This window comes from Canis lupus, chromosome 5 (assembly GCF_011100685.1).
Source record: "Canis lupus familiaris isolate Mischka breed German Shepherd chromosome 5, alternate assembly UU_Cfam_GSD_1.0, whole genome shotgun sequence".
Lineage (NCBI taxonomy): Eukaryota > Metazoa > Chordata > Mammalia > Carnivora > Canidae > Canis > Canis lupus.
The window spans coordinates 41,842,629-41,870,001 of record NC_049226.1 but is presented as its reverse complement, the minus strand read 5'-3'; the positions used below and the strand labels follow the sequence as shown (position 1 = coordinate 41,870,001).

The following is a 27,373-nucleotide window of genomic DNA, read 5'->3' as shown; positions in this document are numbered from 1 at the left end:
CCCTGGTGTGGGAGCCTCCATTTCATTCTGATTGGCCAGAAACAGGCAGAGCCTTCACAGAAGTCCCTAGAGCCCATTGAGGTAACTGACTCAAGGGAGCTAGGTGCTGCTGCTTCTGACCTGGGGTGGTGATGGTCCCAGTGTGGCTCCCAATCATGATCCCACCTGCCTCCTGTCTGTAGGCCGGTCACCCCCCTCCTGGGCTACCTTCCCACAGGGCTGTGTTCCCAATGGATGGGACGGCCCCCTTGCTGGCCTAGGAGGCCCAAAGTCTGAGTTGGAGAGCTGGCCCCTGGGCAAACTTAGGGAAAGTGGGTCTTCCCAGCTCTGTCAAGAGACACCTACACACGACAGGCTAGGTAGATGTCTCTGCAATGTTTCCAGGTTCACCTGGGAGCTTGATGAGCCCACTACACCTCAGGTCCATCCTCAAACTCCAGTACGTGTCGGGATAAAGGGCTCCCGGTCTCCACTAAGCCACTCAGAGAAGATGCAGGGGCCATGTGACCCCCACAATGCACCCCTCAAGGACGCCTATGCCTTCTGGCCGCCTGAGACCTCCAGCAAACTCAGGGTGGGCAGCTCCCAGGACAGGAGAAGAGGACAGAAACCTTTCTATTATTTATTTTAAAAATATTTTATTTGAGAGAACACACAAGTGGAGGGGCAGAGGAGAAGCAGACTCTTCACTAAGCAGGGAGCCCCACATGGGGTTCAATCCCAGGCCCCTGAGATCATGACCTGAGCCAAAGGGAGACATTTCAGCAACTGAGCCACCCAGGCACCCTATAAACCTTTTCATTTTTTTAAAGTTTATCTCCACACCCAATATGGGGCTCAAACTCATGACCCCAAGATTGAGTCGCATGTTACACAGACTGAGCGAGCCAGGCACCCCCAGAAAACTTTTTAAAAGGCAGAGGGGGATGGGCAGCCTGGGTGGCTCAGCGGTTTAGAGCCGCCTTCAGCCCAGGGCATAATCCTGGAGTCCTAGGATGGAGTCCCACGTTGGGCTCCCTGAATGGAGCCTGCTTCTCCCTCTGCCTGTATCTCTACACCTCTCTGTCTCTCTGTTTCTCATGAATAAATAAAATCTTTTTTTAAAATTTTTTTTATTTATGATAGTCACAGAGAGAGAGAGAGAGAGAGGGAGGCAGAGACATAGGCAGAGGGAGAAGCAGGCTCCATGCACCCAGGGATCCCAATAAATAAAATCTTTAAAAAATAATAATAATAAAAAAAAGAGGCAGAGGGGGGCACCTGGGTGGTTCAGTGGTTGAGTGTCTGCCTTGGGCTCAGGTCGTGATCCCGGGGTCCTGGGATCGAGTCCCACATCAGGCTCCCCCGCATGGAGCTTGCTTCTCCCTCTGCTTGTCTCTGCCTCTGTGTCTCTCATGAATAAATAAATACAATCTTTAAAAAAAAAAGAAAAAAAATTAAATTAAATTTTAAAAAAATGAAAGGGATCCTTGGGTGGCTCAGCAGTTTGGCACCTGCCTTCGGCCTAGGGCCTCATCCTGGAGTCCTGGGATCGAGTCCCACGTTGGGCTCCCTGCATGGAGCCTGCTTCTCCCTCTGCCCGTGTCTCTCATGAACAAATGAATAAAATCTTAAAAAAAAAATAAATAAAAATAAATGAAAAATAAAAGGCAGAGAAGTTTGGAGGGTGTGGGGACACAGGTGTGGGGATGAGTGTGGGGGTCACTGCTTTTTTAGGATGATGGAAATGCTCTAAAATTGTGGTGATGGTCATACAACTCTGTGAATAACTACAAACTACCTTGGGGCATCTGGGGGCCTCAGTCTGCTAAGCATCTGACTCTTCATCTCCGGTCAGGCCTCTCAGGGTTGTAAGTTCAAGCCCCACACTGTGCTCCGTGCTGGGTGTGGAGCCTACTTAAAGAGACAAAAAATAAAAATAAAAGCTACTTAAGGATATACTTTCAATGGGTGCATTGTATGCTTATGTGACTCATAGCTCGATAAAGCCATTCCTAAAAGTGCGAGGTGGCAAGGTGGTTCTTAGAGCAGCAGCTCTCAAATTCAGTGCCCAGCACAAGCTGTACAGATGATTTGGAGGATGCTCAGCCATGTTTGGGGAGCCCAGATGAGGGGGGCTGAGGCAGTGGCGCAGGCCTGCTTGCTTGAGGCCTGGGATGCTTTGGGTGGGGCTGAGTGCCTGGGAGCCTGGATGAGACAGAAGAACCACAGGCCCTGGGAGAGCTCTCAGGCAGGCCATGGCAGGCTTCCAGTGGCTACAACCAACACCCCAAAAACAGGATGGCCAACCCGGGATAGGCATGGGGATTTCTCTCTAGCCCAGACTCCTGTGGCCAGCCAAGGGGCTGCTCAGGCTGCCTGGTGGGGCGGGGAGGGTGGGGGGGACAGGGGGAGCAAGCTTCCCAAGCTGCCCCGAGGCAGCCCCTGCTTAGAGCGAGCAGGTGGCCAGACCTGGCAGGCCCTTTGGACAGTCACAGCCCCTTCCACAGAGATCACAGAGCAACAGTTTGCTTGTTGGTTTATTTATTGTGGAGTATTTTACATGCAAGAACCCAAACTAGAGAGACAATATCCGGAAGGAGAGCCAGTGGGTGGATGGATGTACTCAACCTCGAGTTCACTGACCCACCCTCCAGAACAGGCTCTGCCCGCAGAAACGCACAACAGTGACGAACACCAGACTCCTGGGACAGCAGGACGACAGACACAACACATTTCTCTTTGCGATAGCCCCCAACGATCCTGAGACCCTCACAAATTAAGTGCAAACTTTAGGAAATAAATATCCCCCCCCCCCGCCCCGTCCTCCAGGAGAGCCTGGAGATTTTACACACAGAAGGAGTGTTAACTCTGGGGTTGACAGCTTCCCCAGGGGCTGGTGGCTGCAGGGAAAGCCAGGCTTGGACCCCCACGGACAGGAAGGGTGGGAGGTGGGCACTGGGAGAGGCAGGTACCACATCAGGAGTCTTCTGGGTGCGTACACACCCTGAGCCAATGGTGGGGAAGCTGGCTGTTCCCCAGGGGGATGGAGAGAGTCCGAACAGCCCGGGGAGGAGGAGGACAGGCTCACAGTGGGCCGGCTGAGAACACAGGACCCGGCACAGTGCTCTTCCCCAGCTAGCCCACGGCCCCCCTCCAACCATCCAGAAGGCAAGGCCTGACCGAGTTAGAAACACATCTATGTGGAGGCAAAGTGGGGTGGGTGGCAGGAAGGAAGAGGAGGAGCAGGAGTGTAGGAGGCCGCAGCTGTCCGCCCCATGACACTGGAGGAGTGCCTGTTGCCACTGGGCCATCGGGAGCCCGGGCCGCCCCTCTTGCGGCTGGGGGCTTGAGTGACGGTACAGGCCCACGGCTCCCCAGGCCCCCTGGCTCCAGCCCCTGGGTGCGCAGGGGAAGGGCAGTGAGCCAAGGCAGGCAGCATGGTCACCCACCCCGATGGGGCTGACGAACAGAAAGACAGGACGACAACAGACGAACAGGCACCTTCCCTCTGGCCCAGGCCAGCAACAAGCCATGTCTGCTCAAGAAGCCCTCATTCTGTGCATGCTGATGAGCAGGGGGGGAGTCACCCCTCGGCCTGGCCCTTGGCCTGCTCGGGCCTGGGCAGGGGGGGTGGTCCTGGACAGGGACTGCTCCAGCGCAGGCTGCCCACCAGCCCACCAGTGCCCTGGGTCACTGCTGCCCACTGGCCACAGAGGCAGGCTGGAAGCAATGGATAGTTTTCTCATCTTTGCACACAATGAACACAGAAAAGGTTCAACACGTCCCCAAGAAAATATTTTGACAAAATAAATATTTTAACCTATAATCAGGTATAATTAGTGCTTATAAGGAATCCCAGCAATAATTTAGTGTAATTAAGTACATACTGTATCTGTGATTTCTAACACTTGCGGAAAGGCTGGTGGCTTGTGAGGGGCTCATTCTCCGGGGGCACAGGCACTGGCCAGCTTTCCTGCCAGAGCTCCACTCTCATCACAGAGCAGGAGCCTGGGGGCTGTGCTCTCCACATGGAAGGGAGCCAGCAGTCCTGGGGCCCAGGGTGCCTGTGGCCTCAGGACAGGAAGGGCTGGGCAGCACCCCCTTACGCCCACCTGGACCCCCACTTGGCTTTCTGTGCCGGCCTGAAGCAAGCCTCATCTCAGCTTCCAGGTAGGGGCAGATGGCCTCTGGACCTAATGTGTGGGTAAGTGGGAGGGGCAGCTCCAGGTCGGGAAGGCAGGTGACACTTCCCTCCATGGGCCAGTGCCTTCCTGCCAGCCCACAGCGTCCAACACCACCCGCCACCCAGGGATGGCCGGGCCTCTCCAAGCCCTGCCTGGAGTTGGGGGGCAGCTCTTGCCCATGGGTAGTAAGAACAGCCATGCTGAGGTCTCCCCAGGCAGACACAGGCTTCAGTTTCACTCACTGCCAGGAGCCTCCTCTCCCCTCACATCTCTGCTCTCATGGGAACTTGCCCTTCCACAAGGCAGGGAGGCTGACTCTTCCCTCAGAGGATGCTGGGCTCGGCTGCTCTGGTGCCATGGCTGCCACAGGACTGCCCCAAGACCCAGCTACAAAGGTGGGCCCCTGGCCCTCACAAATATTCCAGACTGTGCCAAAGGGCTAAGAGCTGGAATACAGCTGGGTACAGCTGGCCCATCCCAGCCACCTTCTCTGCTCATGTTAAGCCAGCTGCCTTCAGATGTTTGAACATCCCAGCAGGCCTCAGGGTGCCCTGCCTGTGAGCAATGTTGAGAAGAGAGGTGCACATCAGCTGTGCGCCAGGGTTGGCGGTGGGGGGGGAGTGGAGGCATGGCACCCACTGCAGGGGGCAGGCAGGGCTGGAGTCAGGCTGGCTGACCTCTGATCTCTGAGGAGCTTCCTGCATGTCCTCTGAACTGGAGTGTGACATCCCCAGCTGGTCCTGCCAGACAGGCCCCCAGCCAGACCCGAGGCTCCTCTCACGGGGGAGCCACTGCATGAGACTGAGCCTGGGGTTCTGGGCCAGGTGGCACTTCGCTCCCCATCAGGGGTGTCCAGGCCTGGTCCCAAGTGCTGCTCCCAGAGCCTGAGGCACTGGTGTCAGCCAGTGTCAAGCCCCGCCTCTCCTCCCTGCTCTGGCTGCTAGGCTGTAAGGGCTGACCACACTATGGCTCACGAACATGTCTGGCCCAGACACCTGGGCAGTGCATACTGGGTCACTGACCCGGGCCCTGGGGACTCAGGGGCTGGCTCGAAGCAGCTGCAACAATGTTTTCCTTCTTTGGGGCAACCGTAGAACAGCGGTGGGTCAGGCTGGACCCGGGCTGGTGCCAAGCCTCGAGCACCTTGCCCACGGCCAGGAGACACACCAGTGACAGGAGCAGGTGTGCTCAGCCCCAGGCTCTGTTAGCTTTCCGGGTCAGCTTGGAGAGAGGATAGAAATTGGTGGCCAAGAAGGGTTTGGGCAGTGGGGAGGAGGGCAGGCTTTTGGGATGGTCTGTGGAAGAAGTTGAGACCCACTCCCTGGGGCAATGCGGGGCCCTTGGTGTCACTCTGGCCCCTGAGTCATTGACTGTCCCAGGACTGTGCAGAGACATCTGCTTCTGGGCCCTGGAGATAGAGGTGCAGAGGCTACCACAGGCCAGGCCAAGCCCCGAGCACAGCACACTCACACACCCACCAAGCCTCCCCACGCAAGCCAGAGAAGTTCTTCCCCAAGCAGGGCCCTCCACAGACAGGGACAACTATGTGGGGGCAGTGTGCAGTGGGCACGCGGCAGTTTGGTTTACGGTAGTGTATCTGCATGAGCTAACCCGTGCGCCTTGGGACCACCATCCACATGTTGTGCACTGTCCTTGCAACCGTCCTTGGCTCTCCGTCCTCACACCAGGAGCCCACAGGTGCATTGGAGACCCCTTGGTCCCAGACTCCACCGGTGAGCCAGCTTGGGTGGGGGCCTGGGCTAGCAGCCAAGCAATGGGGAGAGGGTCAAGAGGATGAGAAGCCTCACACATGGGCACCCACAGAGCCTTCTAAAGTGCCGAGCACGCCAAGTGCCACCAGGTGACACGCGTCAGGGAGCAGCATTCCAGGGAGGGAGACCAAGCCCATAGGTACAGACAAGCCCTTTCTGGAACAGGGGGACAGGCCCATCCAAGGAGACCTGGAGAGCCAGGCAGGGGTGGGGCATGTGGGGGAAGGGCTGGGGTTTGACCCCCTTCTCTGCAGGTGGGGGACTGGAGAAAAGATAGTCCAGGTGTCTTCTCAGGAAATGGTCCCTTGGGGACTGCCCTGCCTGAGGCTGGGTCCTGTGGCCTGCTCTTCTGGGGAGAACATGTAGGCAGAGTGGGCCTGAGGGCAGGAGGGGCGGGGGAGGGAGGAGAGCCTCTGGCTGCGGTGGTGCTGACCCACCACTCAGAGAGAAGGTGGCTAAAGCTGGTCCTGACTAGTGGGACACCTGGGAGCAAACAGGGGGGCATTTCCATGGAGACACAGCAGCACAGGACCGAGTGGGAGGACTCCAGGACTGGAGATGGGAGGGGTGGCCAGTGCCTCGCGTGGACTGGGGGGGAACAGGAGATGACCTGCCGTCTGGGGAGCCGAACCGCAGACCAGCTCACAGGGCAAAGAGGGCGTCCTCTGACCGTTCTGGCTTCTTCCGGCTGGAGGGGTTTGAGGCTGGGGCCGGGGCCTCCCCTGGGGGCGAGGGGAGGCTGGGGACCATTTCAGCAGCTTTGGCTCTTTCTTCGAGGAACTTATCGAATTCTGCAATACAAAACCCAGGCAAGGACCAGGATTGGTTAGGCCTACAGTGAGGCTCCGAGGCTCCAACAACATCCCACCTGTTCCCCTAGAGCCCCCTTCACTCGTGCCAACAGGGATTGACCCCTGGGGTGAGTTCCCACCCTTACCACCCTAGCCTGGGCTGTCTACCAGGGAAGGAGGCAGGGGGGGCAGCCAGCCAGAGCCGGGACTGCTTGAAGGCCCAGCCTTGACTCCCTCCTCTGCCTGCCTCTGGGGCAAGCAGGAAGCCTGGCTGCCAGTGGGTGGTGGAGGGGGAAGAGGTAGTTAGGATTCCTGGCCGACCTCCAGCTTGGCACTTTTCTGTTCTCCAGATCAGCACTGGGGCAGGGCTGGGAAAGCTGGAGGGGCAAGTTCCTACTTCAATTTGACAGAAAACATCCCCCCACGGCCTCTCATCCCTCAAGCCCAGTTCTGCCAGTGGAGGGGGTCTGAGCAGATGGTCTGGCAATGCCGAGGAGAGTGGGGTGGGGATGGGGGTCAGACAGGAGCAGAGGGTGGGAGGTTGGGGCTGCCAGGCAGAAGTAATGGGGGGGGGCTGTAAAGGTGCTGGCCAGGTCATACCTTCACTTGTGACTCCCTCCTCCAGGTCATCGCCCTTCTGTGGGAGGAGCAGAGGGAGCAGCATTAGGGCCCTGCCCTGGTGGCACTGCCTGAGCAAAGCCTCCCATTCCCCATTCCCCAAGTTCTGTGATAGTAAAATACTGCTTGTCTTGTTAGACACACAGAAAACTTTGTTTTTCAAAAAGAAAAAAAAAAAAAAAAAAAACCAAAACCCCAAACTGAGTAGTTCTAGGCTTTGATTCTCCAGGAAGGCCAGAAAGAAAAATCCAAAAAAAGGCACAGCTTGATCTCTGCGTTGGGCTACAGCAGAACCACAGCAGGCCTTGGCCCTGCTGTTGACATTCTCCCAGAACAAGGGCCACAAGGAGGTGGAGCCCGAAGCATGCCCAGGGCCCTCTCAAGGGTTCCTCCACTCAGCAGCCACTCAGATCTGCAAATCCACAGTCCATCCCAGCAGTTGGGAACTGCATGAGGCCTGGAAGGGACAGAGCCATGAAGCCTAGGGCACAGGGCTGATATAGGTGGTATTTGGCGGTAGAGTCTGTCCCGCCAGGAGCCATGTCCTGCAGGCCAGGGGAGCCCAGATTCCATCACCTGCTGCCAGTTTCTGAGAAGCCATGGAAGCTCTGAGAGCTCTTACCAACGCAGTGGATAAGACTTGATTTGTTTGGAGAATGCAGTGGTCACTGGGAACCCAATGCACAGTGACAGGGAAGTAGACCAGGCCTTGGGCTTGGCCAGGAGACCTGGTTTCCTTCCTGGCTCTGCCAGTGACCTGCTGCTGCTCAGCCTTCCTGGATGGGCTCCCCCCACCCGCCTTGTGAGGTGAGAGCCTTGGTCCTTCCTGCTTTGCTTCTTTCTGTGAGAGAAGCTATTTCTTTTCCAGGCATTCCCTTGGGAAACGCATAATGGGGCATTTTCCTCCTCCTCTGGCATGGCACCTGGGTGTCTGCCTTGCTGGGCAGTGAGTGTCTTCAGAAAGCTTGGCCTTGTGGAGAGGTGGCCCTTTGTGGAGCTGTATCTTAGTGTAGGAGGGGGCCAAGTCAGCAGCCCTCTGGCAGCCAGGACAACCCTGTGGTTAAGGATGGTCTGTTCTGGGGACAGGGTCCCCTGAAGAGGTGACAGCTAGGAACAAGAGATGAGGTGTCTCCAGGACTAAGGGAGAATCTGCCTAGCCCATGACCTTGGGTGAGCTACTTCCCCTCCCAGAGTGTATTTTGTCATCAGCCCCCTGGCCAACAACCTCCACTCTGCCTCCCATACAGCAGCTGCCAGTGAAAGTGCTTTGTAAGCAGCAGAGGGAGGGACCAGCCATGCAGCCCTCCTTTCTTGGGACCTGCTGCCATTTGGAGATGCATGATGTCCTCACCTTCCTGTCCTAGCTCTGTGGATAAAGACAATAGTCTCTAGGGCAAGGGTTCTTTTAAATGCAAGATACCAGGAGATACTAGGGAAGCGGGAATGACAGTAAATTAAAAAAGAAAACCAAAACCAAAACAGCTGACTCTGTATAATTTCACAATGAAAAGGGGAAAAAAAATAAAAATAAACCCCAATAAGATCTCAAAAACCCAAAGCAAAAAAACCCAAGCACACACACACACACCTGCTACAGAAAAGTCATTGGGGACAAGTGTGTGCTCCGGAGCTGGCCAGAGCCCCGCCTGCCAAGGCCTCAGGTGGCCAGGACTCAGGGACTGTGCCGGAAGCAGGTGCTCCGGGGCGAGCAGGAGGGCTGGCAAGCCTGCAGCAGGCCACTCTCGTCCGCCACCCCATGGGGGAGCAGCCCACGGCCCGGGCCCGTCCAGAAGCACTCTGCCTCGCCACACCCCGCACACAAAAGAGAAAAGTCAAGTCTCACCAGGTCCGTCCTGAGCCACACCTCAATGTCGTCCATGACAGAGGGCTGCGCAACGGGGATCTATGGAGGCGGCAAGCGGCGGGCCAGGCAGCCCCACAGCCAGGCGGGGGGAGACAGAACACCGAACAAAGTAAATCATCAAAAGCAACCCCAAAACGAAACCAAAACGTACACAGAGCAAACAAAAAACAAAAACGCATTGGCACAGCAGGCGCGGGCAACATCAGGCAGCCACATATGAAATGGCAGGTGAGGGAAGCAATGAGGTGGCCGGTTCTAGGAAGCAGGGCTGACCGGCAGGTGCGGGGCGGGGAGGGGAGGGCAGCGGTACACGTTCTTGAAATGGATAACTTTTTGACCACTCTCAGCCCGAGGCTGCCCTGCTCCTCCAACTTCATCAGGTTAGTACCCCTGCCTACCGGCCAGTCAGGCCTCAGCCCTGGGGGCAACCAGAGGAGACACCAGCACCCACCCCCCTCTGCCTGCAACAATGTCGTTGGGAGGCCAGGGGGCAGTCGGCCTGGGGCAGGGGTGCAGGTGGCCAGGAGGGCACTGCAAGTGTTTCCGACCGTGTCCCGGTGCATCTCTGAGTGGGAGGAGGGGAGCGCTGGGGCCTGGGTGGGGCCTGGCTGACAGCAGACAGGCCCAGCTCACCGCCAGCACAAATGGGCAGAAGCTAGAGCTTTGATGACCAAAGCGACAGCGGGATTTTAGTCGTGTTTGTCTCTTCGGGGGAGAATCATGAAGCGGGCCTGGAACTTGGTGGCTCCTTTACTCTCACCCCGTCTTCCCAGCTCTCAATGGCTGGTTGGGCTTTGGGAGCCAAAGAAAATGAGTTTGGGAAGAGAATGGAGAACTGGGCAGCAGTGGCCACAGGTTTGTGTGTGTGTGAGTAGGTCCTGAGCAAACGACGACACGCCTCATGGGCAATGAGCGGTCTCTATGCCTGGCCCACCCGTGCCAACACTTTGGGGGCAGTGATTCTGAAACTTGCATTTGGCTCGGACACAATAGTGGCTCACGAGTCCACTATTTCCAGAGAATACATTAGCACTGTGTCTATAGCTGGTTCCCCCCAACATCACAATCTAGGGTAAGAATCCAGTTAAAATAAGCAATGAGAGGACTGCCTTAGCATTTGCCAAATCTCAAAAATAACATGACCTTAACAAAGGAAAAGAACAAAGATTTCCCATGGCTAGCCCTGCCTTGACGGGACAAGCTGGTCCTAGACACGGAAACCTGCTGACGGAGTTCGGGGCGTGAGGTAGTGAGGACTCCTAAGCCTGCCCGAGCCTACTGAGCAGGTGTCTGTGATCCTACAGGAGCTCTGCGTGGGTGCACGCATACACACTCACACACACACCTGGCGGGGCTGGCAGCCCCCTTGCTCCAATTACCTGGAGTAGCTTCACGTGCATCGTGCCTAACTACAGACCCAGCACGGGCCACCCACAGGCATCTTCATAAAGGTGCAAGCCCAACCTTGATCAGGTTGGGAAGATTCTATCTACACTGTCATTTTATTTCTTTGACTCCCTGGGAACTTAATGCTGAAACGAAAAAAATGTCAAGGAGTTCAAATCACCCTGAGAGGACTCCTAGGGACAAGGAACATGTGAGTCTCCCTCTGGAGTGCACAGATGCCTGACATGCATGTGCTAACGGCACCCAAAGCAGTACCCACCACCCCCATCAAAAAAAAAAAAAAAAAAAAAAAGCACAGTAGGGTACACAGGGCGTGACCTGCTAATTTTATGCTTGCTGGCAGGGCTTCTTCTTCTTTTTTTTTTTTTTTTAAGATTTTATTCATGAGAGAGAGAGAGAAAAAGAGAGGCAGAGACCTAGGCAGAGGGAGAAGCAGGCTCCATACAAGGAGCCTGACGTGGGACTTGATCCTTGATCCCGGGATCATGCCCTGAGCCAAAGGCAGATGCTCAACCGTTGAGCCACCCAGCTGTCCCCAGGGCTTCTGTCTTGACATGTTCCCAGGACAGCAGATGCCAATTTTCATTATCTTGATGCTTATATAAGGCAGAATGCCTGGCCTCTGAGACGATGCATGCCACACCAAGTTCTCAGAAACAAAGCCTGGAAAGTTAGCGGCATCTCTAAACAGAAAATATGCCCAAACAGACTTGTTGGGAGCGTGTGCTGGGCTTTTTTATACCTACCCAGCTTTAGTCTATCAAGGAAATGGAGGTTCAAGGGGCAGAGCTTTCCATCATGTGGCAGGAGCTTGAAAAAAAGCCATGAAGGGGTCATGGACCTTAAACCTTCAGACTTGGTTTATAATGTTCTTGTTCAATAGTAAGCCCCTCAAGGCTGGGTATCACGCACCAGTTTTCTTTTTTGAGGATTAATCTTGAAAGCCAGCACACTCAGAAAATAAACATTGACATCTGAGAAACTCATCTCCTCAAAAAATATTTCCCAAAAGCTGGATCATGGAACACTTTTCTTCCTTCTCCTAGACCTCTCCAAATAAGTAGTGTGTTTATGGCAGGGCATCCTCCGGGTGAAACCAGGAGCCAGGGCGCTGGGCAATAGGGTCACTCGGGCTGGGGTTGTCAGATCACTTTTCGAGCAAATCGTTTTTCTCTGGACTTGCTTCTTTACATGAGAGCCCTGAAGTCTCTGTTATCCTAAGAAGCCTCTGCCTTCAGGCAGAGCAGGGATGGGGACAGGGGTTGGGTAATTCCTGGCCTCTGTTCCATTCTCTGTGCAACAGGGTGATGGCTAGGTCATATTTAGTTTTTGCCACTCAGAACTCCCAATCCCTTAACTTCCAGGTGAGGGTTTCTGTTTTCCAATTTTGAAGCCCAGAGATATGGTCCATTACTGGCAAGGACTCCTGGCATTGACTCCTTCCAGTAAGAAAGGCACTTGGCTTCAGGACAGGAACCTCCATGGAGCTAGGGAGAGAGCTAACAGTAAAGCTTATATAACACAGGGCAAGGGTTGACTTGGTTGCGGTTGGACACAATACCTTAGCTATATAAACCTCCCGCCCTGGTGTATCAATGCTTTGAGTACACCACCAGGGTAAAGTTCCTTCTAACGATGCGGGTGCTACCAGAAACAGACTAAACACGCACACTGTTCTCCAAACAGGAACTGCAGAAACTGGGGAGGGAGGAAGAGGAAGCTCCCGCATTCATGCTGACGGAAGGGAAGGGAGAGGCCTTGGCCAGGGAAGAGGGCAATGGACTCTGTCACTGCCCCGTGGCTTTGGGCACGTCACCAGGCCCCTGAGAGGCCTCAGTGTTCTCATCCATCAAATGAGGACTTGCCCAGCTGATCCCTAAGAGACTGTGGCCTCTGCCACGCCTTGGTTTTAGCATCTTCTTAGGCAATGATCCAAAGCAGAAGGCTGGTCCAAGGGTCTGAAGAGGAGGGTGTGGGGGGACGGGGACAGAAAGAAAAAGATATGAAGACAGAAAAATAAAGAAGCTAGCACGGGGCCACCCTCCCGTAAAGACCAGCGCCCACCAGGCTGGCTCAGCTGAGGCAATGGGGAGACACGCCCTGCCCATCTTCAGAGTCCAAAGAGAAACCGGCATAGGGAGTGCCAGAAGTGTCAGATCTTGCCATGGGTGCTGGGGGAGCTGTGTGCTGACCCTTGCTGGGCTGCAGGTGGGGGCAAGGTGGCACCGCCCGCCCGGCTGCAGCCAGTGCTATAGTGGCTTCAGGCATGCCGTGTCTGGGGGTTCTCCAGGCCTGAGTAGGGCACCCCTTGGGTCCCAGGTCCAAACCTGGGCTTTGGCAGCAGCACACTACTACCAACCTAGTGTTGCTCCTCCTCTTGTTGAGGATTACATTTGTTCCTTGCAGAGTATCCTGACTGCACTCTGCATGCATATGGAGAGGCCAGGGGTGGGGGGAACGGGGTGGGGCAAGCAGCGAACCACGAAACGTGCAGTCTCCAGGCAGGCTGGTGCACAATGCCTCTCAGGGTTCTTCTTGATGGATAATGAATCTGGGATTGTTGGAAATCTTGACACCCAGAGTCCCAGGTGAACAAAGAGCTGTCTCCCATAGTCCCAAATCCACAAGGAAAGCTTAAGAGTCTAATTTACAACGCAACATGAATAGTATTTGAAAAGCTATGGTGTGTTACTTCTAGAGAATTGTGAAATCCTTCCTACGATATGTGCCGCTGCCACCCAAACTTGAGGAGCCATCTAGAAGCCCTTCAGTCTCACTCAATAGCACAAAAAGTTTCCAAGTAAAGAATTTGTACTCGGGGGTTTGGAAAGACTCAGGGTTTCTACACTATGGGAAATAAGGCAAAGCAATTAATACACACTGTTTAAAAGGAAGAAAAAAAAAACACTGCAGTCAGGCAGGTGAGATATCAGGTTAGCTGTTAGTTGGGCTTGTTTCTGGGAAGTTAGAGATTGGAGCTCTAGTGGGGACAGGGCGGAGGAGAGTGGCTCTCATGTGGGCAGAGGCAGGTGCCACGACCAGCTGCCAAGGCCACACTCAGGGCAGTTGGTATGAGCAGTATCCTTTTTTGCAGGATTAATAGGCACAAGGACACATGGCTAGATCCTTCCAATTTGGAACTGGCATGGACATGACCTCCAGGAGCCCTGCTCTAAGGCCATCCTACACCATGTGGACCAGAGTCCCAGCCTGTCCCTGAAGAAGTAAATGAGGGCTCCAGGCATCCTAGGTCTCTAAGAATGGCCTCAAGGCCTAGTGCAGAAACAGCAGCATGGAGTGCCTGCTGCTGTGACCTGAGTGTGGCTGTGCAAAGGTCCCTCACTCTAAGCTGGGGTGGCAGATACCCCCACCCCCCACCCCCTTGGTTCTGATGGTTCTGTGTGGCTGGTGTCCTTGCACACTGGCCACACCTTGTTCATGCAGATTATCCCTGCTGAGCTGCCTACAGTCTTAGACTTGCTGGCCTGTCTGAACACTCCTCCCCTGGCCACAACCTGGCACCATTTCCTGGGCTCAGTTATGCTTCTTCCCCGGTTATGTGTCTAGTGTCTGCCCGGCTTCACCCCAGAGGCTGACGCTTCACTGCTTTTATCATATCTTCTGTGCATCCCCTGCTGTTCCAGCCCTACCACATACGCACGCACAGACCTTTGGTCTCTATGTTAGAGGTGCTTGGGGAGGGCTGTGGCTTCATTAGAAATGAAATCATCCCTTCAAGGCAAGCAGCCTGGAACGAGGTCACCCTCTCTCTCTACCAGACTCAGGGCTACCTGATCATATGAGGCAGGAGAGGCCCTCTCAGGTCTCTGTGGCAGAAAAGCTTCACTCCATGAGAACTGTGTTTATGACATTAAACTCCCCTGGCTTTGTCTTCTCTTTATTCTGTTCCTATTGTGTTTGTTTCTTTAGGGTGTCTCAAATTCTTCTGGGAGACGTATAACACCATTATAAAGACCCATCAGCCTAGGACTGCCGAATTCATAGGCTGGAGGGGGCTTCCCCAACCAATCAGATGCTTTTGAATCTGTTCTCTTAGAAACGTCCCCTCCAAAGCAAAAGCCACAGTAACTTGTGCTCTATCCTGGAAAAATGAATACTGCTGAGAGCTCCAGAGACAGTAAAAGGAGGGAAGGGGCCCTCCCCTCACTCCCACAAATGTCCCAGACCCTTAAGGCTTGAGGCACAGACCTCAGCAGAAAATCAGAGGAGGTGTTTCTGGGGCTGGAGGCCTGTGGCTTAAGGAGATTGCACAAATTCAGGAGGGGAAAATTTGGTGCCCAGTCAAAAGGAAAGAATGGCCTTGTACTGTCTGACTCACAAGGGCTCAGCAGGTGACATAGGGAAGCACTGGGGTGAACGGGGGACTCGGCTCAGCTGGTGACCTCTCACCATTCCTTGGGTTATGAGCCAGCTGTCTATGGGCTCCAGGTCAGAGTCCCCACCTTTACCTCTCTTCTGGGCCGAGGACAGAAAAGTCCCAGAAAGAAAAGTCACAGCAAGACCCAGGATAAAGAAAGCAACAGTATATATCATGGAAATAGAAAAGCCACTGTTGAGAGTTGATCTGTTATCAGGTAAGGGGATGGTGGCCCGCTGCCCCCTCCCCCCTCCAGCGTGCCCCCCTTACCTGCTTGAAAAAGAGAAGTTTAGTAATCAAGAGTCCCAACAGGGGACCATATACTTATGCCAACTGTTTTGTACACTTGGAAAATCTCCGTGAGGTCACAGAAAGTTGACCACGGCTGCTTCTCCTGATTAGGGCTCTTGGGATTGGCAAAGGCCATTTTTCAAAGAGCCAGCTTTTACGAAGTCATTTCTACTCTGTTCCTAACTTATTTCTGCTTGTTTCCTCCTTCTCAGTTACCTGTGTGTTTCTTTATCCAAACTCTTAACTTGAACACTGAGTTTAGGTAAGTCACCCTTTTTCAAATGATAAAAAACATTTAAAGTTAAGACTTCTGATGTGGTTGCACTGTGCAGGTGTGGCTATACTGTCTTCTCCCCTTTACTGTGTTCTCCGTTTCTCCTTTGGCCCAGTTTTCATTTCCAGGTCAGCAAAGTTTAGGATATGGAACACCGTGAACTGAAATACTGGCCTGAGGATGCATGTGGGTAAGTGTGTGTGTGCACAGATATACTGAGACACAGAGACACACACAGAGAGATCTACATATACTCTCACACAGACACAGACACACACACACACACACACACACACAAACACACAGACAACACAAACCCTGCTTCCCCTCTGCCCCCCGCCCCCATTGAGCAGTAAACATGAAAGCAATCTGCCTACCATCAGGTGGAAAACATGCTGGAGTCATCAAGATCTTTGCAAACAGGGAGATGGGCCAAGCCACACACCCAAAGGGTGAAGGGCGGGACCCTGGCCACCTCTCCTGTGCTTGGATCCAGGCCTAGGCACTGATAAGAGAGGTGCAGTAGGACACACCCTGGCATGGATGGGGACAGGCCCTGGAGGCACAGTGGGAAGCAAACCAGGTCCTCCTGGCTGAGGAACGGAGCTGCAGGCCAGGTCAGGTTGGGCCAGGAGGAGGTAATGCCATCTGGAAGGGTGCTGGGGGGCCCTCCTAATGCCCTCTCTGAGTTCAGCAGGAGACATCCCAAGTACTGCGAGGAACAGAGCCGTGGTGACCACTGTGTAGATTTTGGGAGTCCCAGTGCCAGGGGTAGAAAGGCAGGGTGCTGAGACCCAGGGCAGTTGGGCTGGCTCTTCTGTGCCCCCTAGTGGCCAGTGCAGAGGGCCACACAGTCCTCCACCCAAGTCTGAGCCAGGACAGAGGAGCAAGTTCCTTCCCCAGGCCAGTCTTCTGGAAACCAGGCTGTGGCACTACTGCCAGTCAGGCCCATTTGGACAAGGGCTGCAGGAGGCCAAAAACTGTTGTTCTGGAAGCAGACCTCCCTGTCCAGTGGGCAGGTGAGTACTGCTCCTTTCTAGCCCAGCTGGGGGACCCTGGGAGGAGGTCCAGCTGTTCTGGGGGCCACTATCCCCAGAGCCCTCCCCCTACCCCGTCACTGCAAACAGACACTCATTCACACCCTGCCACACACATTTTTTAGCGAAAAGGGGGACGGTCCCATGAGAAGTATTAAGACACAAATCCTTTCCCCTGCAGTGACCTGAAACCTCACGGAATGCACAGCCGCAATCTGGGCCTCTAACAAGCAGTACCCGCCACTTCAAAGCCCCTTTGCCTTCAGCCTTGCTCCTTACCGAGCTGCCCAGAACACCCTCCTGGCTTCTACCCGCAGCTCCCTCCACCTCTCCAGCCCCAGATACCCAGCCAAATCCTGGCCACCCACTGCCTGCTAGTGGCTTGGTACTGCTTCCCTAGGCCCACCACAGATGCTCAGCTCACACGCTACTCAGATGATCATTTCCCTTCCCTGAACAGATCAGTGTTTTGTCAGAGCACTGCCCAGCCCCAGGGCAACATAATGTCTAAGGAGAGACTCTATCTGGCCGTAGGAGACCTCTGCCCTGAGAGCTCGGGGCCCCCAAAGTAGGAAGACAAGGGGCTCTGGAGCTGGACCTCCCAGGACAAATCCCTGCTTGCTGTCTGCAGGGACACTGGTGCCGAGAGCATACTGCCAACTCTCTGGGCCTATCTCTCTGGGGTTCACAGGCAAGATGACTGGGCAACACTCGAGGGGTGGGGTGAGGACTCACAGAGGCAATACAGCGCTCTCATGGCAGTCTTCTCCAGTGGACCCTGCCCTCCATGCAATCCACCGTCTCCTTTACTACCCAGGCAGCTTTACCGCACAGGCTGACTTTCCCTCCAGAGGACTCCAGGCAGAAAAACAGGCTTAAAAACCTACCACTTCAGAGCTCTGTTTCCGACTGTCTAGTGCAGACGCCAGTCCTCCGACAGCCTGAGGGTCCTCGTAGGTTACCCTGGAGACAAGCAGCACAAACGGTCAGTTCCCTGCAGGGGCCCCAGGGAAAGGGGTGGTGACCTATAATCACTTTCTAGCCCTGGCACCTGCCTCAAGCGTACTTGGAAGAACAGTTCCTGAAACCTTGGCATTTAATGGCTCAAGCTGTTGTCTGACTGCAACCAAAGCCAGGAGGCCAGGGTTCCAGCACAGGATGTCAAAAGTGCCCTGAAAACTGCAAATAATATTAATTCTTATTCTAAAAGCAGCAGCCTCAGTGACATTTGATAAGGGAGATAGTCTCATGGTCTGGGGTTGGGGTCTGTCACTAACAGCCTGTCACTAACAGACCCCAACTACGGAGGTTCTCTTCCTCTGTGTTCTGACCCCTTTTGCTATATCCATGTTAAAAGCAACTTGTGCTGGTAAAGAGTGACTGGAGCCTTGGGTTTCTGGTCAACCCATTGATGCCTGAGTGTGGGAACTCCAAGGTGAATGCCTCAAGATGCTGGGCCCCAGGGAAAGGCAGGAAAGTGTTCTTTGCTTGCCTTAAGGTTGAACAAACAGCTCAAAGCATGTTCATGTGTCTCCCTGAGATGCAGAGCATTGTCTATTTTGGGATCAATGTCCCCAATATCATATGGCTCATCCTGGCCAGGGCTGCCATCAGGGAAGTCTCTGCCCACATGCTAGCACAGGAAAACCATGCTGATGAGAACAAATTCATACCCTGTCTGGCTGTACCCCCTAGCTCCCAGCCATCTTTAGCAGCAGTACAGGGAGCAAAGAAAATGCAGAGTGCTCTCTCATGACTGACAGGAGAAATCCAACTACAATCAACCCCAAGGCGGGGGGTGGGGATGGTGTGTGTGGGGTTTGGTGTTCATTCAAAATCTCTGTCTGCCAAGTCCTCAAAGACATATTTCTATGTTCTTGGCAGCCCTGGACCTCGTAAATAAAAGGCGTCTTTGTGTTGGCCTGTGACCAGGCCTGGATCAATCCTCCCCCAATGTCTTCCAAGAGCTGCTGAAATGGTCCCCACATACGTCTTGCGTTGTTCGGCCAAGGAGTTCCCTCTTGTCTGGGCAAACATGTCAAAGCCATCACGGGGATTACACTGCTGGAGTGAACTGAGGGTACCACTGACGCTCTCAGTCCCCAAGTCTGTGGTAACAAAACAAATGAGGGGAGGATGAGAATAAAATGTGGCCCATGGACCTCACCGAGCATCCCCAAGTTCGGAAGCCAGTGGGCACATTATTGGGGGAGGTTGGGCAGCAGGGACACAGGCTTCTCCTCAGCAACCCTACGTGCAGGAAGAGTCACGCTGGGGCCCAGATGGGGGCCAGAACAGCCACGGGCCCCTCCCAACCCCAAGCTGCTCAAGGTGAGCAAGAGTCATTATGAATGAAAGGAAGATGAATGAAAGGGAGATGGCAGCAAAGAGGGACGGACCTGGGGCCGGTGCCCCTGCAGATTTCCCACAACAGTCTTATCAGAATGTTCCTCACTAATGCAGTCAAACTTCTAAGGGCCCAGGTCATGTATTTACTTGGCACCCACTACGTTCAGAGCTTGATCGTGAGCAGACCAAACTGAATCTGATGTGGTCCCTGGCCTCAAGGAATGTATCGAGTAGGTGGGAAACAGACAGACACCACCAGTACCTGGCCTGAGAGTACTGGAAGAGACTCACAACTGACCTCAGAGTGGGGCCTGAAGGACCAGGAGGACTCTTCTATGAGAAGGGGGAGGGACAGGTAACTTGCAGGCACAGAGAAGTGAAGTGAGCAAAGCTCATGGAAACACTGATGAATGACAAGTCTGGAAAGGCAGGTGGGAGGTGGGGTGGTGGGGATGAAAATCCTCAAATGCCGGGTCAAGGAGCTGATGGAAAGGATACTAGACCCTTTAACTGTAAGATTTATTTCCTTATTTTTAGGGACAAAGCGTTTGTGCATGCACATGCGGTGGGAGGAGGGGCAGTGGGGGGGAGAGAGAGAATCTTAAGGAGGCTCCACACCCAGCACAGAGCCTGACTCAGGGCTCGATCTCATGCCTCTGCAATCATGAGCGGAGCTGAAATCAAGAGCTGGACGCTTAGCCAACTGCACCACCCAGGCAACACTAGACCTTTATTTAAGAAGGCAGGCAACAGAATTCAATTTGACTTTCGGGTATCAAATCTGGTGGCCATATGCTGGATGGATTGAAAGCAGAGAAATCTGTTCCAAAAGAAACAGTGGCTACAGATCCATGAGATGCCAAGAAGCCAAAATTATAGCAACTGACAAGCCACTAAATAAAAGCCTGATTCAACTGAAATGGAATGAAGGTATAAAAATAAATGTTAAGAAAAAAAAAAAAAAGGAAAACAGAAAAGCAAGGTAGAAAGAATTTTGTGAGGGCCATGCGTTATTATTTCAATATTCTAATTTTATTTAATATGAACTGGTATCATCTGCTATATATGTAACATCTAGAATCATATACACACTTGCAAAGGGAAATGTGGAAAAGAGGTGAGTTTCTTTTCACTGGTTTCAGACACTGGAGTACTTTAGGTTGATATTAGTTCAAGGAAAGCAAATAGATCAGTGCCATCACTTCCTGCTCCCAAGCCCATGGCAAACATTACCAATCAGCCACAGACTCATCTTCTAAGCCCTAATGTGGCTTCATCATCCTTCTTAGACCTGTGTCCCAATGAGCTGAAACCTATTTGCCATCCTTGGCCTTGTTTATATCGGGAAAACAACCACTTCAACCACATGGAATGTTCCAGATAAAACATAGCAGCTACCTTTCTTTAAAAGCAACCAACTTCTAGTTCCTTGGAACTCCCCCTCCCCCTTCTTTCCAACACAGGCTTATATTTTAAGTTTAGGGACAGAAGTCATCAATGAAAGGTGGTACAATTGGCAGATCTGAGAAATACACTTTCCCATAGATTCCTCAAAAGGCTCTCTTTGGGCTTTCCAACACAGAGAGAGAAAGGGGCCCTCAGTCCAGGACGTGGCCTGCAGAGAAGGCCCCTGATACCTGTGAGACACTTACCCAAGCCCGCAAGCTGAGAGGAGAGAGAAGATGGGGGTGCCGTGTTGCCCACCATTGGGCTCACCACGGCTGGAGACCCTGGCCCCAGGTCTATTAAGTTGTCTTCGGTCACTTCGTTCAGTACCTGCCAGCACATGAGACAGCAGTGAGCCCCAGAGTGCCTGTGTTGGGCTCCTGGGTAAAAGCCAGCGGGCCCTGTGCAGGATGCCTGAGGAAAAGCACCAACACTGCAGCAGTCCAGGAACACGGCAGTTCTCCCTGTCGAGACTTTAGGGGTCCACGGTGGCCTGGGTGTTAGCAAGCCCCTGCCTACTGCTTCCCCCACCTAAAGGTGGTGGGGCTGAAGCAGTCACAGGACAGTTGCTGCCCCAAGAGCTGGGAACTTGGGGTTCGGTTGCCACCCTCCCACCAGGAATGTGCCTGCTAGCTCTTTGGCTGTATCCCATGAACCAGAGCTTGCTCTTTCATTACCTAAGTATTTTTTTTTTTTTTTACAATAAACTCAACTCCTAACATGGGACTTGAACTCATGACCCTGAGATCAAGTCACCTGCTCTACAGACTGAGCCAGCCAGGTGTCCTTAATGATCCATACATTTAAGCTTGAGTTAGAAGACCTAGAGGTGAGACCACACTGAGGTAGGTCTCCTAGCACCCACAGATGAGAGAATGCTAAAGGAATACTTACTCCATTACTGGCATTTTGAACCGATCGGCCTGACCTGTATCGTTCAAACCTAACAGGGGAAGGAAAGCAGTTAGTAAGGAGAGGGATGATGTGGCACAGTCATACTCACTGCTCCTGTGACAAGCTTCTGTGGACCGAGGGCCCTGTGAGGCCAGTAGACACTGAGGCTCCAGAAAAGGAAACCAAGGGGGGACCATTTGGGGGACTAGATTCCCCCCCCCCACAACAACTTCACTGCACCTTCCTCTGTGGGTGCTCCCCTGGCAGAGGATCAGCCTCTAGGCTCACCCCAGAGCATACTGAGGTAAAAGAGGAAGGTGTTGGCTGGCACATCCAGGAGGCCACTATAAGTATTCCCAGCTGTCCCCTCCCACTCTGGGTTTAGAGTGCTCCTCTTGCTTGTAGAGCCAGAGGCTGGGACTACCATTCAGATATCTGCAAAGCCAGGCAAGAAGTACAGCCCCCTCCCTATTTCACAGAGCTGTGCTAAGAGTGATTAGCCTGTGTCACTGAAAGGCCCCCACCCAGCTCAATCTGCTGGAGGAACGGGGCTAGGGCACACACAGGGCAGAGAGAGCTAGAGGAAGAAGGCGGACACAGGCCCCTGGCCTGCCCAAGACTCCTCTGCAGCTGTGGATAGGACCTGGCTTGGAGCAACACAGAGAGCGTCTACTCTCCTGTACCCAAATCCCTCTCCCACCAGATAGGGAATACAAGAGCAATGGTAAGGCATGCGTGTGGCTGCCCTTGCATTTCAAAGTTCCAAAATGCCATGGGCAAAGAAGTAGCTAAGAGACTTTCTCCAGCTAGAGGCTGGAGAAACCAGCCTTTACTGAAGTCTGCTGGGGTCAATGCCTGGTGAGTAGTGATTCCCCAGGAGAGACAATCTGGTTAGGTGATGTGTGTCCCCTGTGGTGTCAAGAAACACCTGTATTTTTATGAGTCACGCCCTAGAAAGAGAAGGAGAATATTAACACACTTGAGAAGTTTCTAATCCTGGAGTACCCTTCCCACACCGTCTTGGAGGGACAATTAAACTTGTCAAAAATGCTCAAGCTAGAAAATTTGTGCTAAGGCCGGGTGTGGCAAACTTGGGAAAATGCTCACATTAGCCCGTCTTCCCATCCTAGGAGGGGCTGAAACAGGTTTAACAGGTGAAAGGCCAAGCCCATTTAAAATGGAGAAACTGGAATCACATGGCAAAATCAAGAGGTCTCGAGCTGGGAATCTGGGAATCGAGGCACCCCAGATCTGCTCCTAATCTCCAATGGACACATAGGGCCCCTGGTGGCTCCACATCCTTACTGCAGAGGTTTCTTTGTCTGCTGGAGAGACACAGGACCACCCATCCCTACTCCACAGCTGAAGCTGAGACAAGGCCCGGGGTCCTAACACCCACAGTGAAATCACCCTCTAAGCCCCCAGGGACAAGAGTCTATCACACTGACATTAACTGATGCCAGATCATCATGCTGGGAGTCAGCACAGGCACCAGGGCCCCAAGTCTCCGAGGGCCAAGGGCCTCAGACTTAGGAGAAGGTTGGCCTGCTCCGGGTGCTTTCTGGTGCCTTTGCTGGGAGAAGCCCAAGGCACATGCACCGGAGTGAGTCCATGGGAGCCGTGCCTGCCATTACCTCCTATTGACAACTTCTTCCCCAGGGGAGGCTTTGGAAAAGGAAAAGAATTTTCAAGTTGGTTACCTCAAATCCAAAAATGATTTGGCTGTAGAAAGAACTCAAATGAACGTGTGCGTGTGTCTGTGTGTGTGTTTCCCTAAGCAGCAGCATCCGGCACTTATACCCTGCCTTCTTCAGAATACTCTAGACACACTGACATTTGCAAAGGGAGGGAAACATCTTTTTTCTTTTTTTAAAGATGGGAAAGAGGAAATCTTTTTTTCCTTAGTAGAGATTTTTTTTCTCCTTTAATCCTTTTCAAACTCAAAGGATCTTCAAAGGAGCAGGTGCAAACCCCTGGGCCCTCCCTCTTGACGGCCTGGGGGAAGTGGAAAAGGCAGGGCAGCCAGAGGCTTGCAAAGGGCAGAGCCTAATTCTGCCTGTCGCCTTCCTGCTGCTCGGTTCCCAGGAGAATGAGAAGCATTTTCCCTGTCAGCCGGGAACAAATTAGCATCTCTGATGAGCATTTTCCAACTCTCCTCTCCCTTTCCCCATTGTTTAAGAGAGAAATCCTACGGTGGGCATGAGTCCCTGGGAGGAATGAGAAAGGACCTCGGCCCCACCTCTCGTAGCGGAGGAAGACGTTGTTGAGGTCATCGTTGACATGAAGCAGCTCCTCAGTGACCTCCTCATTGGACACGCGAGAGATGAGCTCCACGATGCGCTGCTGCATGGCCCGGCAGGTCCTGTTCAGCTCCTAGGGAACACACATGCCTCTGGCTAGCCTGCTGGGGACGTTTTTTTGTCATATTCCACTTCTTTGGCAAATCGTAAGCCAACTCTTAAAAGTCACAAAAGGAGTGCATGCTTGTCCAGAAAGCTGGACATGGGTGAGATGCAAAGTACAAGGCCCCTCTCTCACTGCTTCCTGCTGCCCCAGAGGAAGTCAGCTCTTTTTCAACACACAGAGAAGCGTCCATAGCTATGTACACTCATATGCGTATTGGTACATGTTTGTACAGAATGTTCTTTACATCTAAGAATAGGATTCTTTGCAGCTTGCTTTTTTTCCCTCTTCAACACAATACTCTCAACCACCCTTCCCGCAATGCCTCGTACACCAGCCCCCACCCCTCTGTGCATGGATCAGAGTGTCTCACCGTGCTTCTATTATTGGGCATTTGGCTTGAGGCCTTTTTTTGGCCAACCCAAACAATGCAGCAAGGAACATTCGTACACACACAGGCTCCTGCGTTTGTGCCAGTACTTCCAGAGGACAAGCTCTTAGAAGTGGAATTTCTGGGTGAAAGCATATGTGGTCATTTAGAATACAGGCTGGTAATTGGTAATGGCAGAAGACCCTCCAAAAGATGACAGCAATTCATTTATGCTCCCAGCAACCGAGAGTGTACTTTATGACCACATTTTGGTACATCTTGGTGGCATGTCTGACACACTCAGCAAGCTCTGACATGTCTCCCAGGCTGGCCTAAGAGGACTCTGATGAACCCCCAGTCACCACTGGAGCCCTTTCCACCCTTGGGAGGATTGTCTCCCTGCAGACAGACCCTTACCACTTTATGGCCTGGCATTTGCAGGCTTCCCCGGCTCCAGATGGCAGCCTGACTCATACTCTCATTGAAACTTGCTTGTGGAGCTCCCTTAACTACCTGCCAGGGCTTCTTGCCACCCTATATGCCAAACTGGCACTGTAGCACCCCTGACTACCAGAACAGCTTGGGGAAAAAGCTCCAAGCCCCAATGGGGGTGAAGCAAAGAGGAGATGCTCTCCCCATCCACCTGGATACCAGAAGCCACTGATGACCCAGTGAATGAAGGGGATGAAGGGACAGAGCAGAGATCCTTCTTTCTCACAGTTCAGCCCTAAGACCACTTCCTTGTGAAATGTTTCTGGTAGATGTAACTGCTCTAGACACTGTACACATACATGACCTCTTTTCAGCTCTCTATTTTGTCTCATAATCCAGCTGGCTTGGCTAGAATTAGGTTTCCCCTCCCACTAGATCATAAACTCCACAAGGGAGGTGCCATCACTTCTTGCCCCAGGAATGCCCCCAAGCCCTACAGTAGGCCACACACAGGGAAAAGGCCCAGTCATCACCTGCAGGGTCAACCACAGAGGTGGCTAAACGCACACCAAGGAATCCTGGTGCCCAACAGTGCCCTGCAATACTGCGCTCACCACACAGGGCCATTACAGCTGGGCTCCTTATCTGCCTCCCCCTCTATACTGGGGCTCCTTAAGGGCAGAGCTGGCATCTCTCGTCCCTGTTTCTGCAGTATCCATGACTGACACTTAGGAGATACTCCCTAAATGCTTTGGAGAGAATTAATGAATGAAGGTAAGTTGCATTTCTTCCATCCACATCTTATCCAAGGTACCTAAACAATGTTCCCTTACACAGTTGCATGCACACCCACATACACATGCACAAACACCCCTCCTTCATCACCGGAGGACAGTGAGTGTCCTGGGCTTGATCCTGCAGGTAAGAGCCACGGAGGGATCTTGACAGACCTGCCCATTCCAGAAAAAGTAGATCATGACCAATCAGACAACAAGTGTGGACACTACTTCTGCCGTCACTCCTCCCCTGGCTGCTCAGCCTGTGGGAGGCTCCTTCCCCAAGAGCAGGGGCAGCTGAGGAAAGCAGCCCGACCCACATGGGTCAGCCCAGAATCACCCCACCACAACAGTAGCTGTCAAGACAGAAGGTTTCTAGATTTAGGCAGCTGCATCCAAAATAGTCTGGTGTTCACCGGAAGCAAAAAAGCTTCACTGGCGATTCTCTGGATTGCTGGGCCCTGTCTATCTGGTTATGGAAATACCAGGCTTGTCCTGGTTCTACCCTGTTGCTGGCCCTCTGCACAGCCAGAATGCTGCTGTCAAGTCTCTCTTGGCCATAGGGACAGTATCTGGACCTTCTAGTTTTTTCTATGAACAGATTCCCACTCTTGATTCTCCCAGGACTCCCATTCTGGGTTGGAGAGAACGCAGGGTGATCCTGGAAGGAGAGGGCTGCCAGCAAATCATAGGATAGTCACAATTCTCTCCCTACCCCTGACCTGGTGCCTCCAGGTACCAGCTGTGCCCTGGCCACATCAGCCCCGGTGGAGACTAGAATCCCAACCAGCAGGTGTCACAGAGAAGGGGAGCTCAGAAGCAGGCTGAGGCTGGAGGAAGAAGGATGGAGACCTTAAATCTACAGTGCTCTGAATCCTTGGTCATGCAAACCACCAGCTCCCCACCACTGTCCTTGCTCAGTATCTAGACCACCTTAGCCTTCTTCCTGACCCTCTCTCCACTCAGGTCATGATCCCAGAGTTCTGGGACAGAGAACTGAGGCTTAGGGACTAGGGCTCTCTGCTAAGCAGGGAGCCTGCTTCTTCTTTTCTGACTGTCCCCCTGTGTGTTCACGCACTCTCTCCCTGCAAATAAATAAATATATTTTTAAATTAAAAAAATAACAAATACCAAAAATTAATTGCATAGAACATCATATCCAGTAGAGAGTGAAATATCTCGAAATCTCCACTCTCCACCATTCTGAACAGCTCATACCCCAGGCCAGCCATGAGAGGGATATTTGGGAGCCGGCCTAGAACTTGGAGCCTGGCCAGAACTCTGTGATGGATTGCCACAATAACGGCCATGGGTGCTGGTAGACACTCACAGGTCAAATCCAGTCACTGGAGGGACAGTCATAGTACACAGGAAAGCCAAAGGCCCAGCAGAAACCCTAATTACAGAAACAAGCTATGCTCATGAGTGAAGGCTAAAATGAAAAACGAAACACAAAAGCCCACACAAATGAACTCATGAAAAAAGCAATCACATTAGATCATGGGAAGGATTCCAACAGCCAGGACTGAAGTGAACAATGCAAAAAATCGTAGTATTTATGATACATTGTTAGAGTGCAGGGAGCACCTGTGCTTAGGGCAAGTAAGGGAGCATGGATTTGGATTAACTTTAGAAGGCCAACCCCCATTAACAAAAAAAAAAACAAAAAACAAAAAACAAAACAAAAAAAAAACGACATTTGGCCATTCTTGGACAGCAGATCTTGCTTAGTGCTTTGGAAGACACACTGGCAACCAGCCAAAATGTGTGGGAACAGAAGAATGGGAAAGACAGCCTGGGGACACAGGAGGCTGGGTAGTGGACAGCAGGAAGAGGCATGGTGCCTGTCTCTCTGCAGGCTGCCACGATGATCCCTTCCTGGGCCACTCTGAGTGTCACTCTCTCTTCCTGGATGTGCATGTGTCTCGTACAGATGAGACAGACCAGCACTCAAAGTGTCTGCAAAAAAAACTCTGATGAGCAAAAGGATCTTGAGCCCTGGCTACAGGCCCACTCCTTCCCACCTCAGCCAGGCCCGGGTCAGGGAAGTGTGGCCTGTCTGGTGTTCGTGACCAAACAGCAAGCCCTGGTTCCCTAGGGCTGGG

General features: G+C 53.0%; 1 protein-coding gene across 8 annotated transcripts in view; it reads right to left on the bottom strand.

Annotated features, from left to right (window-relative positions):
- Positions 1-2,501: 2,501 nt before the first annotated feature.
- Positions 2,502-27,373, bottom strand: part of TOM1L2 (target of myb1 like 2 membrane trafficking protein) — a 119,044-nt gene continuing 94,172 nt past the window's right edge. For 4 of the 8 annotated variants that reach the window (XM_038537104.1, XM_038537107.1, XM_038537108.1 and 1 more), the window contains 9 exons: positions 23,527-23,660; positions 21,288-21,336; positions 20,600-20,723; positions 18,589-18,706; positions 17,486-17,561; positions 15,029-15,094; positions 9,191-9,250; positions 7,330-7,366; positions 2,502-6,729 (listed from right to left, as the gene is read on the bottom strand). In XM_038537104.1, coding sequence (XP_038393032.1) covers positions 6,581-6,729; positions 7,330-7,366; positions 9,191-9,250; positions 15,029-15,094; positions 17,486-17,561; positions 18,589-18,706; positions 20,600-20,723; positions 21,288-21,336; positions 23,527-23,660 — 813 coding nt within the window. In that variant the 3' untranslated portion in view covers positions 2,502-6,580. Of the gene's footprint in view, positions 6,730-7,329; positions 7,367-9,190; positions 9,251-13,107; positions 14,875-15,028; positions 15,095-17,485; positions 17,562-18,588; positions 18,707-20,599; positions 20,724-21,287; positions 21,337-23,526; positions 23,661-27,373 lie in introns of those variants that run through there. The other 4 variants (XM_038537105.1, XM_038537106.1, XM_038537111.1 and 1 more) reach the window with 4 other exon arrangements.